The 13,514-nt window shown below is 41.0% G+C and overlaps 1 protein-coding gene across 1 annotated transcript in view; it reads left to right on the top strand.

Annotated features, from left to right (window-relative positions):
* The window catches only part of SLC1A3 (solute carrier family 1 member 3), an 80,587-nt gene that overhangs the window by 13,194 nt on the left and 53,879 nt on the right, over nucleotides 1-13,514 (top strand). The window contains exon 3 of the mRNA XM_061393712.1: nucleotides 11,787-11,924. Coding sequence (XP_061249696.1) covers nucleotides 11,787-11,924 — 138 coding nt within the window. The remainder of the gene's footprint in view (nucleotides 1-11,786; nucleotides 11,925-13,514) is intronic.

Genomic DNA, 13,514 nt, shown 5'->3' with positions numbered 1-13,514 from the left:
AAGAAGAAAGTCGCACCACATTGAAAGCCACTCTGCTGTCCCTGGGACATTCTGTGCTTACTATGCCATTTTGTTAATATTTATTGAGCCCTACTATGTGTCAGGATCATCTAGTGATAAACACATATTGGTCTCTGTCTTAAAAAAGAAGGAGAAAACACCAGGTTTTTCAGAACTGCAGGGTTCTTGCAATTCGCTTGGGTCCCAGGGCTGCGTGCCATGTGGATTTGAGTATGAGTCTGTACCCTGCCTGGTGTCCGTCACGGCTGGTTATCTGGGCATCATTGGTGGAACAAGGCTGGAACAGGTATTTCCCACCTCCAGCAACAGGAAATACCAAAGGATAAAACAATGAGCCAAGTCAGGCCCCAAATCTCTGAAGGATGTGGGAACTGAGGAGTGGGGGAGGGTCAAAAGGTTGACTCAACACAGGGCAGCTTCTCGCCAGGAAATGCCTGCAAGTTTGGGCTAAAACAAAAGGCCAGGGAGCTTCAGACCCTCAATCCCCCCACCCCCAGCAGGTAAACTCTCCATTATTGCCTTGGAGTTTTTATAAAAATGAGTTAATGATGCTTTATGTCCAGCAGCTTCCTCAAGCTGACATGAGACCGGCCTTTAACATCTCCAAATGGATTGGCCACAGTCTAACAAATTTCCAAAACAGAAACTTTTATTCAGTCTCTCAACCTGTTGCGTACCTGCCATAATAGCCATAATGGCCAAATTGATAAAGCATTTTATGACTTACTACTAGTTTCGTGTGCATTTTCAAGGACTTTAGAATTCATTAGAAGAAACAAGATGAATTCATAAAGAAGCTAAGCTAATGCTCAGGACATTTAGTTGAGAATATTGAAGTTCAAGAAGATCTTAGATACTGGCTTTCTGATCTAGTTCTCCCATTTTTCAGATTAACGAAGAGGGCAAGGAGAACAAAGAGATTATGTGACTTGAAGGTAGGAGCTGTGGAAATAGGAAGATCCAAGTCTATAACCCCATTTTGCCAACATCTCTTACTGGCCGTGTAATCCTGGGCAGACAGCTTATTCTTTCTAGGGTTCAGTCTCCTCATCTATACAATGGTGATTCTAAGTCTGTCTAAGTATGTCTGCTGTGATGATTCAATCGTTTAAGTGAAGTGTCTACTTGCATTATTTACTAACAGCATCTGACTTTCAGTCCATGATCTTGCTATTGCATCACACCTGCTGTTCTTCACACTCAAAAAATAAATAAAAATAATCTGCCTTGTCAGAGTATTAGGGATTGAGAGCTATCATGCCTAGTTTGTGAGTCTAGAAGCCTAAGCATATGAGAAATCGTAGCTCAATCGAGAACCAGTTTCCCAAATCATGAGAGAAACCACGGTTTGGCAGACAGGAGATGTCTCTAAGGGCAGGCTCCTATGTTCGCACAGCACAGTAAGGAATCAGATTTACTGTGGAGCTAAGTCATTCCTCTGTTCAGGAAATTGTTCAACAGCAGCTGGAGGCCAGGCCTAGAGACTTTACAGGTCAGACAAACCATTAATCACCCTGTGAAGCTTGCTGGTTGGTATGGGGAAACTGTTCTTGCTTTTAGCCAATAGAATATGGCAAAGGTGATGGATGCCACTCCTGTGGTTTTATTACATCACACGTTGTTGTTTAGTTGCTAAGGTATGCCTGACTCTTGTTTGACCTCATGGACTGTAGCCTGCCAGTGTCCTCTGTCCATGGGATTTCCCAGGCAAGAATACTGGAGTAGGTTGCCTTTTCCTTCTTGAGGGGTCTTCCCAACCCAGGGATTGAACCTGCATCTCCTGGGTCTCCTGCATTGGCAAGTGGATTCTTAACCGCTGAGCCACTCTGGAAACCCACATTATACTTTAGATTGTTGTAAACTTGAGGCAAAGTCATGCTAGTTTTTTGTTTGTTTGTGTGTTTGGGTTTTTTTTGTGTTTTTTTTTTGCTACAAAAATGAAAAGACTGTAGCTGGGAAATAGTAGCATTTTGTACATAAAACTGCTACATCCTTGAATCATCTTACAGACAGCATGGTCTTTCTGGCTAAAGACCTACAGGCCAAGCCTTTTCTTGGTAGGAGTTTGAATGCGCTTTGACTGGTTTGCAGTGTAAATGCTTAAAGAGCTAGTTGGCTCATCTTGGGTGGGCTTTTGGTAGTTTTCTTACAGCTGGCCTCAGAATGTGAGGTCCTTTTCTCAAGATCAATGCCACTGTCACCTTTAAATTCTCTTGACATCTGAGCCTTTAGGGGACATCATCTCTTTCTGAGAATTTTGCACTGTAAGTAATAATTCTAGAAGGCTTTCTACCAACTCTCCAGAGTTTGGAGATAGGGCAGGAATCTTAGTAAAACTTTTGTTTCTAACTCCAACATCCACGAAAACTTAAATTGGGTGACTTGATCTAGTTTACTTCTGACTGTGCCTCGTTCTTTTACTTTTAAATATGTTCTGACTTCTTGATGTTTTCAGTAATTTTTTCAGATTAGATATGGACCAAATTCTTAAAACAAGTCTTCAGCTTTTACTTGTGTGTGTTTGGCCTTCAAAAGCGAGCTGAGAATGTGTTCTTTCTGAGGTACCAGGGTGCATTTTGTGTCTTAGTTTAGAAAGTGAAGTGATATTTAATCTTCTAAAGAAGTATTTGTTATATAGACTCCCTAGGGAGAACAGTGAGCCCCTGAAGGACTCTCTTCTTGTGCTTTACACATTAAGAGAAAGAATTGAATATTTTTGAAAATGCATCTTTGCTCATAGCAATTAACTAACTACAGTTAGTTTTCATCCCTGTAAACATTTTTGTTACTGTATTTCCTAGATTCTAGAAATCTTGTTAAAATACCAAAACAGGAGTGCTATAAGCCTACTGGCTGAGAATGAGTGATCTTGATATTGCTCATGACATCTATGTATTACATAATGTCACCAAGATGCCAACTTTGCAAACTTTGCTTTGGCTCTGACCAGTCCTGTTAGGAAGTTCTTCTGGTTTTTATTGTTATTTCTTCAGAATAATCAATAATAAAGGGTCTGTTCTTTTGCACTGAAGATCTGGTGGCCATAAAGGTCTTTATTAACTCTGGGAATATAGATCAATGTACTTAGTAAGTGCCCACTAATGGAACCCAGCTCTGCAGAGGCATTGAGTTGCTTTACCAAAGGGAAGCAGGCTCCCCCATCCCTCTCCCGCTAACAGGTCAGAAGGACAAAGTGGAGAGGGTGCTGAGACATCTGTGCATCAGGCTGTGAGAACGTGTTTCAGAAAAGGCTTCATTTCTGTAATCAGAAACCTGAATTGCTAACCCCTCAAAAGCCATCTTTGCATGCAGACCATTTCCTCTTGATTTTGATGTTGATCGCTGGCTGACCTCACCACTCTGGCTTTACCTCTAACTACCTGTCCCAGCCGAAGGCTGAAGAAAAAAATGTCTTTTGTTTCTTCATGTAACATATGAGTTGAAAACGGCTAGATGTTAACTTCATTAATTCAATGAAATCTGTCCTCAAGTTAAGCTCCATATTTAACCTAATTAGTTAACCTAATTCAAAATAGAATGAAAAGGTAGATAAAATATTGCTCTTTAAAGTAGTGTCATGACTATTTTTTAACACCAAAAACATTTTGTATTGGGGTATCACCAATTAGCAGGGTTGTGATAGCTTCAGGTGAACAGTGAAAGGACTCAGCCGTACAGACACACGTATCCATTCTCCCCCTAACCCGCCAGTGACATGACTATGGATAGGCCCTGAGTACAGCGTAGTGGGTGATGATCTGGGCCCTGGAGTTGGGTGTGAAGTCCAGCTCAGCCACTCAGCTGACCTTGAAGAACTTGACCACTCTTAAGGTGGTCTGTCTACACAGGTTTGTGGTTTTGGCAGTTTACCAACCTTGTTGATGACCGATTCTTCATCTGAGATATAGGTAGTGCTAGTCTTGGCCTCCATGGTATCTGTGCTTGTGAGAACGTGGCATCTTGCACATGCTCAAGACTGATATCATTAAGTGAGAGAATCTGAAGCATGTTTTCTTTTCATGTCTTTCCTACCTTTGTGTACTGATGGTTTCCAAGGATTAAAATGTCTGCCCTGAAAAGAAAAGGCAGGCTACTTTAATGAATAAATTCTATTTAAGTTTAGTTAAATCATTCCATAAAAAAGGACTTGGTGTAACCATTTTAAAAAGTGACTTAATGCTTAATAACCATACTGTAGGACCCTCAGCAAGTCAGAGGATCTGTGGAAGGTTCCAAGATGTGCTGGGTACCTCTGCAGCATCTTCAGCAGATCAAAGCTTAGTACTCAGTTGCTTCTACGATTTAGAGATGCTTGAAGACCGAGAGGCCAGGTGCATTTGAGAACTGTCTTTGCGGCTGCTGCTACTGCTAAGTCGCTTCAGTCATGTCCAACTCAGTGCGACCCCATAGACAGCAGCCCACCAGGCTCCCCCGTCCCTGGGATTCTCCAGGCAAGAACACTGGAGTGGGTTGCCATTTCCTTCTCCAATGCATGAAAGTGAAGAGTGAAAGTGAAGTTGCTTAGTCATGTCCGACTCTTAGCGACCCATGGACTGCAGCCCACCAGGCTCCCCCGTCCATGGGATTTTCCAGGCAAGAGTACTGGAGTGGGGTGCCATTGAGAACTGTCTTTAGGCAGGCTAAATGGAAGAGAAGGTACATGGAGCACTCAGAAAGAAGGAGGCGGATATAGCTGAACTGGTTGTTGAGAGTGGAGTAGAATCAGTGTTGGCAATGGTTGGACTCTGGGGAATGGGATCAAATGTACCTAATATTTAGAAAGAATAATCCCTTCTTTCATCTACACTAGCTTGTCTCTTGTTCTCAGAACCTATATCATAAGTAGAGAAGCTATCTTGCTAGTTTTTTTCTAAATTATAATTTAGATTTTCTGAACTAGGCAGGATCCTACCTACCCTTGGAAATATTGTTGTATCAATACATGAGTAAATACATGAATTTAGCAATGAACTTGTAAAGCCAAGCTTATTCTTAAATTGTTGCTTGAAGGATATCTAAAATTCCTACTAGCTTGGTATGGTCAAATTCCAGAAGACCAAAGTGAGTTTCTCATGTTTACTGTGCATATTTTTTGTTACAATTGAATGACCAGTGTTTAAATGCATTTAAACAAAAGTCACAAAACATAATCAATACCAGTGTAAATTTGATTTGGAAGTAAGGTAAAAATTTTAAATATTTATTTATTTACATACTTATAAGATAAAGCATTTAAACTAGTAACAACCTTTATATGAATAAGTAGGAAAAAAACAGATATAACCAGAGCTTTTTATAATATCTATCTGCTGTTAATACTGCTGTATCAAATAATGCACAATGAAAATTGAAGTCAAATCCTTTACCCCAAACCAAGTTCCAGGAAGATTAAAGGTTCAATATTTTAAAACCAAGTGAACTATCTAAAAAGGAAAAATATATTAAAGATTTCTCAAACTTGGGAGGGAAATTAAGTTTATAACTCTTGAAAAGATCATCTAATAAAAAAGATGTGTAGACATTGTTTTATAAAGTAGAATACCTGTATATTTTAAGTAATAATATATGGCAAGTAAATTAGGAAAGTAGTTATAGCAAATACCATTTTAAATATAGGCAGAAAGTAACTATCTCTATTACATAAAGAATATATACCAAATATACACATACATACATAAACTCTTAAACTATCAAAATGTAATAAATGCTTGATGAAAATACAATTGAGGGAATGGTCAAGATCACTAAATATTAAGTAAATTCAAAAGAAAACAAATGTGCATACTATTTTCTCCTCTCATTCAAAAATTCTGCTTCTTTTAAACATTTTTGATAATGCTGTGTTCCTAGAGGTATAGGAAATAAGCCATCTTGTTCACTAATGAATTAAACTGCTGAGCTAACCCATTGAGAAAGCAGGTTGATAGCATGAATTGAGGTAGTCATACACTTTATTTTCTTGCAGTTTTATTGAGATATAATTGACATACAGCACCATGTAAGTTTAAGGTATACAGTGTGGGAATTCCCTGGCAACCCAATGGTTAGGACTCTGAGCTTTCACTGCTGAGAGACAGGATTCAATATCTGGTCAGGAAACAAAGATTTCACAAGCCACACAGCTCGGCCCCATAACCCCCACAAAGATGTACAGGATAATAATTTGACTTATTGTTGTTCAGTCACTCAGTCATGTCTGACTCTTTGCAACCCCATGGACTGCAGCACACCAGGCTTCCCTGTCCTTCATAATCTCGCAAAGTTTGCTCCAACTCATATCCATTGAGTCGGTGATGCCATCCAACCATGTCATTCTCTGTTGTCCCCCTCTCCTCCTGCCCTCAGTCTTTCCCAGCATCAGGGTCTTTTCTAGTGAGTTGGCTCTTCACATCAGGTGGCCCAAGTATTGGAGCTTCAGCTTCAACATCAGTCCTTCCAATGAATATTCAGGACTGATTTCCTTTAGGATTGACTGGTTTGATCTCCTTCCATCATGAAATGATTATCACAATAAGTTTGGTGAACATCCATTATCTTATAGATAACAAAAATTGAAGAAACAGAATTTTTTTTTTCCTTATGATAACTCAAGATTTGCCCTTTTACCAGTTTTCATATATAAGTACAGCAGTGTTAATTTATCATGTTGTCCATTACATCCCTAGTATTTCTTTGTCTCCTGACTGGAAGTTTGTAGCTTTGACCACCTTCCTCTAATTCTTCCACCCACACCGTGCCTCATGTAACCACAATTCTGATCTCATTTTCCATGAGTTTGTTTTTGAAGTGAGATTGACCTACACCACTACGTTAGTTCCTGGTGTACAACATAGTGATTTAGTATTTCCATACATTTAAAATGGTCCTCATGATAAGCCTAGTTACTATTTGTCATTCTACCAAAGATATTATATAATTACTGACTATATTACCCCACACTGTACATTTCATACCCATGACTCATTTATTTTGTAACTGCAAGCTTATACATCTTAATCTCTCTTACCTTAATCTCTCCTCTTCCCACCTGGTAGCCAGATTCTTTAACGCACAGGTTCCCTCTCCCTGAACCACGCTAAGTGAAATATTCCTAGGAAAAAACCAGCCTTCATATATTCACAATGGAGTTTTTCATAAAGTAAAAAATGTGAAACAATAAAGTGACAACAACAAAAAACATTAGGTACATTTTGATACAATCATTAGATCTGTTATCATGAGGCTTAAAAGTGTTGTTTATAGTAACAGTATATGGAAAAGTGTTGTCTTCATGATTTCAATATATTTCACTCTGTATGGGAACATCCTGGGAGGAAACTCACAGAAGCACTAACAGTGGTTGTCTGCCCTACTGAAGAGGCAGGAGAATGAAATGTAGTCAGGAACAGGAGATCTGAGTCCAAATTGCCTGGGTTTAACTCCCAGCTCTGCCACTTCGGTGACTGTTTAACTTTGATATGGAAGAGCTATTGAAATTGGGCATGTTTTAAGTTCACTGTGATTAAATTTCTCTGTGAGTAAATTGGTGGTAAATTAGTACATAATTCCTGGGATTTTTTTTGAGGATTAAATATACTAATACAGGCCAGGAAAGGAAGGAGAAGGAAATGGCAACCCACTCCGGTATTCTTGCCTGGAAAACCCCATGGACAGAGGAACCGGCAAGCTACAGTCTATGGGGTCTCAAAAGAGTTGGATACTACTTAGTGACTAAATACAGGTAAAGCACTTAACAGAAATGTTTAGTAAATAGTAAGACCTCAATAAGCATTAGCTGCTGCTGCTAAGTCACTTCAGTTGTGTCCGACTCTGTGCAACCCCACAGACGGCAGCCCACCAGGCTCCCCCATCTCTGGGACTCTCCAGGCAGGAACACTGGAGTGGGTTGCCATTTCCTTCTCCAAGCATTAGCTATTTGCTGTTTAAATGACAAAGCAAATAAAGCCAGGGTTTTGCCTGGACTTTTCTACCTTTTCCCAATCAACTTTTTATATCAAACATGTTACTGTTATACTGAGGGAAAGCAATAAATATTTTTCTGAAGGTCTTGAAAACTGGGTCAGCTGGATTTTCTAGTAAACATAGATTCAGCTCATAATTAGAATATCATAGATTCAGCTCATGATTGGGGTATCACAGTATGTAATCAAATGGATACTTCATTGCTGCTGGAATCCAAGAATTGAAATTGGAAGTTATAGTAACAACTGAAATGAACTTTGTGTCTCATTTCATAAGAAGTTAGGATGGCTCAGTTTCCTTAAAGGGAAGATTGCTTCCTTTGGAAAAACTTGTGTCTACACAGTATTCACTTCCTCAACCTTTAGCCTCTAGACTACTCAGTACTTCTCTATAACTCACATGTTTTAGTAATAACAGTGCAAAATTTTTGAAAATATTCATAATAATGGAATAAGCACATTTTAGGGGTCAAGGGTTAGCAAATACCCTCTTCCAACAACAGAAGACTCTACACATGAGCATCACCAGACAGCCAACACCAAAATCAGATTGATTATATTCTTTGCAGCCAAAGATGGAGAAGCTCTATACAGTCAGCAAAAATAAGACCAGGAGCTGACTGTGGCTCAGATCATGAACTCCTTATTGCCAAACTCAGACTTAAATTGAAGAAAGTAGGGAAAATCACTAGACAATTCAGGTATGACCTAAATCAAAACCCTTACGATTGTGCAGTGGAAGTGAGAAATAGATTTATGGGACTAGATATGATAGACAGAGTACCTGATGAACTATGAATGGAGGTTTGGGACATTGTACAGGAGACAGGGATCAAGACCATCCCCAAGAAAAGGAATTGCAAAAAAGCAAAATGGCTGTCTGAGGAGGCCTTACAAATAGCTGTGAAAAGAAGAGAAGCGAGAAGCAAAGGAGAAAAGGAAAGATATACCCATTTGAATGCAGAGTTCCAAAGAATAGCAAGGAGAGATAAGAAAGCCTTCCTCAGTGATCTGTGCAAAGAAATAGAGGAAAACTAGAAAGACTAGAGACCTCTTCAAGAAAATTAGAGATACCAAGGGAACATTTCATGCAAAGATGGGCTCAATAAACGACAGAAATGGCATGGACCTAATAGAAGCAGAAGATATTAAGAAGAGGTGGCAAGAATACACAGAAGAACTGTACATAAAAGATCTTCACGACCCAGATAATCACGATGGTGTGATCACTCACCTAGAGCCAGACATCCTGGAATGCAAAGTCAAGTGGGCGTTAGGAAGCATCACTATGAACAAAGGTAGTGGAGGTGATGGAATCCCAGCTGAGCTATTTCAAATTCTGAAACATGATGCTGTGAAAGTGCTGCACTCAATATGCCAGCAAATTTGGAAAACTCAGCAGTGGCCACAGGACTGGAAAAGATCAGTTTTCATTCCAATCCCAAAGAAAGGCAATGCCAAAGAATGTTCAAACTACCACACAATTGCACTCATCTCACATGCTAGTAAAGTCAAGCTCAAAATTCTCCAAGCCAGGCTTCAGCAATATATGAACTGTGAACTTCCAGATGTTCAAGCTGGTTTTAGAAAAGGCAGAGGAACCAGAGATCAAATTGCCAACATCATCGAAAAAGCAAGAGAGTTCCAGGAAAACATCTATTTCTGCTTTATTGACTATGCCAAAGCCTTTGACTGTGTGGATCACAACAAACTGTAGAAAATTCTGAAAGAGATGGGAATACTAGACCACCTGACCTGCCTCTTGAGAAATCTGTATGCAAGTCAGGAAGTAACAGTTAGAACTGGACATGGAACAACAGACTGGTTGCAAATAGGAGAAGGAGTACATCAAGGCTGTATATTGTCACTCTGCTTATTTAACTTATATGCAGAGTACATCATGAGAAACGCTGGGCTGGAAGAAGCACAAGCTGGAATCAAGATTGCCGGGAGAAATATCAATAACCTCAGATATGCAGATGACACCACCCTTATGGCAGAAAGTGAAGAGGAACTAAAGAGCCTGTTGATGAAAGTGAAAGAGGAGAGTGAAAAAGTTGGCTTAAAGCTCAACATTCAGAAAACTAAGATCATGGCATCCAGTCCCATCACTTCATGGCAAATAGACGGGGAAACAATGAAAACAGTGGCTGACTTTATTTTGGGGGGCTCCAAAATCACTGCAGATGGTGACTACAGCCATGAAATTGAAAGACGCTTGCTCCTTAGAAGAAAAGCTATGATCAACGAATTGATGCCTTTGAACTGTGGTGTTGGAGAAGACTCTTGAGAGTCTCTTGGACTGCAAGGAGATCCAACCAGTCCATGCTAGAGGAGATCAGTCCTAAGTGTTCTTTGGAAGGACTGACGGTGAAGCTGAAACTCCAATACCTTAGCCACCTGATTTGAAGAGCTGACTCATTTAAAAAGACCCTGATGCTGGGAAAGATTGAAGGCGGGAGGAGAAGGGGATGACAGAGGATGATATGATTGGATGCCGTCACTGACTCAATGGACATGGGTTTGGGTAAACTCTGGGAGTTGGTGATGAACAGGGAGGCCTGGCATGCTGTGGTCCGTGGGGTCGGGAAGTCAGACACGACTGAGTGCCTGAACTGAACTGGACTGAGGTGGAGTCAGGAAAGTTAATTAGGGAAAGGGGAGAGGGAGTAAATTTATTCAGTACATTTGTTAATTTTTAAACATTTCCAATGGTATCATGCATAATTTGATTTGCATATAAAGTTAATAAATATTTAAAGATTCTATTTATTTATTTTTGGCTCCACCGGGTCTTCATTGCTTCGCTTGACTTTCTCTAGTTGTGGCAAGCGGGGGTTACACTCTAGTTGCAGTGTGCATGCTTCTCATTGCAGTGGCTTCTCACTGCAGAGCACAGGCTCTTGGGTGTGTGGGCTTCAGTAGTTGCAGCTCATGGACCTTAAAGCATGGGCTCGGTAGGTGTGGTATACAGGCTTAGTTGCCCCTCAGCCTGTGGAATCTTCCTGGACCAGGGATTGAACCCATGTTCCCTGCATTGGCAGACAGATTCTTAACCACCAGAGCACCACAGAGTACTTCATTTTGATATTTTTCAAAGTTCCAGGAGCAGAATCAAATTAAGGGAAAAATTGCTTTCTCTGTCCCCTATTATCCCCTAAGTTTTTCAGGGAAGATTTTTGGGAAAAGTGAAATCTTCTCCTGCCAGCAACTAGCAAGTCTGTACAGGATAGTTGCCAAGGCAATATCAGGACCACATAGACAGAAAGTGTGGGGTGTAGATAGGGGGATGATGAAACTGGATTCACAGTGTGAGCGAGAGGAGTTTTTTTTTTTAATTGTAAAAAATAAAATTACACTACCCTTTATAAGTAGTTATGCCAGCAGTTCTAACATCTGTTGTTACAAAGGAACTTGAATATAATAAGCCTTTTCCCCCATATTGCCTTGTATATGGGGACACGCTTTGTTTCCTAGATATGCCCCAGTCTTTATAACTTTGTCCTGGGCCATGTCAAAATTGGTTGCAAGTTAGACAAAGAAATTTTTCATTGGCTAAGACCAGGAACATTTTTTTCTCTAACTTCTCTGTGAAGCCCTGAATTCTGCCAGACCCTTTGAGATTATGGTTGAAAAGACAGGCAACACCCCTTGCAGCAAAGCAGCACAAATATTTGCTGCTTAAATAAATTGATTCTTGTTAGACAGGCATGATCACCAGCCAAATTCTTGCATATTTTTCTAAGCTTGTTACAGTCTCAAGAAAGGCTCAACTTTTCTTCCTTGTTTTTCTTTTTCCTTCAGGTACAATCCTTGGATTTACCCTCCGACCATACAGAATGAGCTACCGGGAAGTCAAGTACTTCTCTTTTCCTGGGGAGCTCCTGATGAGGATGCTACAGATGCTGGTGTTACCACTCATCATCTCCAGTCTCGTCACAGGTACCCTATGCAGTTTTGTTTTTTCATGTGTGCTTATTGCCAAAGATCGCTTAGAAAAACCAACGCTTTAGGTTTCTGCTGGATGCATGCTCTGTTCTAGAAAATAAAAGTCCCTTCAAAATGATGGAAAGGAGGCTTCAGTAATGCATGAATGATTATAACTCTCGTATTTTACCAATCACAAGAGGAAACGGATTTGAACCGCCACGTAATCTGGTCTGCCTCACTATGCAAGAGGCACCCTGCTAGACACTACACCACCAGCCTTCTCTGCCCACAGCGATGTAGTTGACAACAGCGTACAACAGGTCTGTTTTCTCACCCTCTTATCCCACCCAGATAACATCTGGTTGGACAGCCTATTAGCTATTGATGCAAGAATGCTTGTTCTCAGAGCCACCACGACTTGAGCGGGAGCCTTCTTGGAAGCCTCATCAAGAGGTAATGCCCACGACACACTCACCAACTCTCCTGCCACCAACACTGTATCTTTTCCTGGTGAACCCGCATGACTTCTCCATTGTCCCCCACCCCCGTTGCCTTTTACGCTGGTGGGAGAATGGGGAGGGGGTGGGAGATTTCCCCATCCAGACGCTTTGTCAGTTGACACTTGGATTGTCGAGGCATGGAAGCTTGGCAGGATAGGATTCTTATTCTCTATAAACGTGAAATAACGATTTACGCCTGCGTGGGAAATGGTTTAAGAGTACATGTGATTGGTGAATACGAACAGAGCTAAAAATTTCAGAAAAATGTTGCTGTACGTTCCTCCCTGCCCACTGTTCTCTTTCCCCACAGCACATCTCTGACTTGGAGAAGGAATATCCGTAGACACTACCCCCAGCAGGATGGTTTCTGGGTTTGTAGCTCAAGCCCAGACCTCAGGTATTACTAGCCCTGTTTTCTTTTCCGTCCTTGGCTTACTGTCCACCCTTAGGCAGATCATTCTGTGAGCTGGCTCTCAGCATCTTTTCACCTCCCAGGGAGTTCGCAAGGATGTTTATAATCTCCTTTCAAGATCTCTGTGTAAAAAGAACTCCATAGAACAACTCGAAAGTCTTGAGGCAAGATTCTGACTGCTTCATACCTTGGAGGGCTGGCCATTACTTGGAACAGAAACTACGTCAGTTTCTTTTTTTTCCCAATGCCTTGCAGATCTCTGCTGGCTTCTACTTGCCCAGGTCTTCAAACAAGTGATTGCATGTACATAAAGCTCCCATTGGAGGATGAGTTGCCCATAAAACAGTCAAGTAGACAGGATGATTTGGGGCACTTGTTTTTGAAACTGGTCTGGCCCATTGCTGACCAGAGGTAATCATAGCTGGCCACGATGCTTAGCAGAGAAGCTACATTCATACTGAGGTGAGGGCACGTCCTCATTATGCATTTGCTGCCATTTTTCTGGGAAGCAAGTTCTTGCAGCAAGCACTCAGAGGACAGACTCATATCCGCCATTTTGTTTAGTGGAACAGGGAGTCCCTTCCCACCACCCTGTGGCTGGAGTCGGAATTGAGTCCCTGCAGTTTTCCTGGATGCAAACTGAGGGTCTTGTGCTCCTTTATGCTCTCTCTTCAGTGGTGAGGCCAGTGT

This window comes from Bos javanicus, chromosome 20 (genome assembly GCF_032452875.1).
Source record: "Bos javanicus breed banteng chromosome 20, ARS-OSU_banteng_1.0, whole genome shotgun sequence".
NCBI classification, from domain to species: domain Eukaryota; kingdom Metazoa; phylum Chordata; class Mammalia; order Artiodactyla; family Bovidae; genus Bos; species Bos javanicus.
This window is presented reverse-complemented; position numbering and strand designations above follow the sequence as displayed.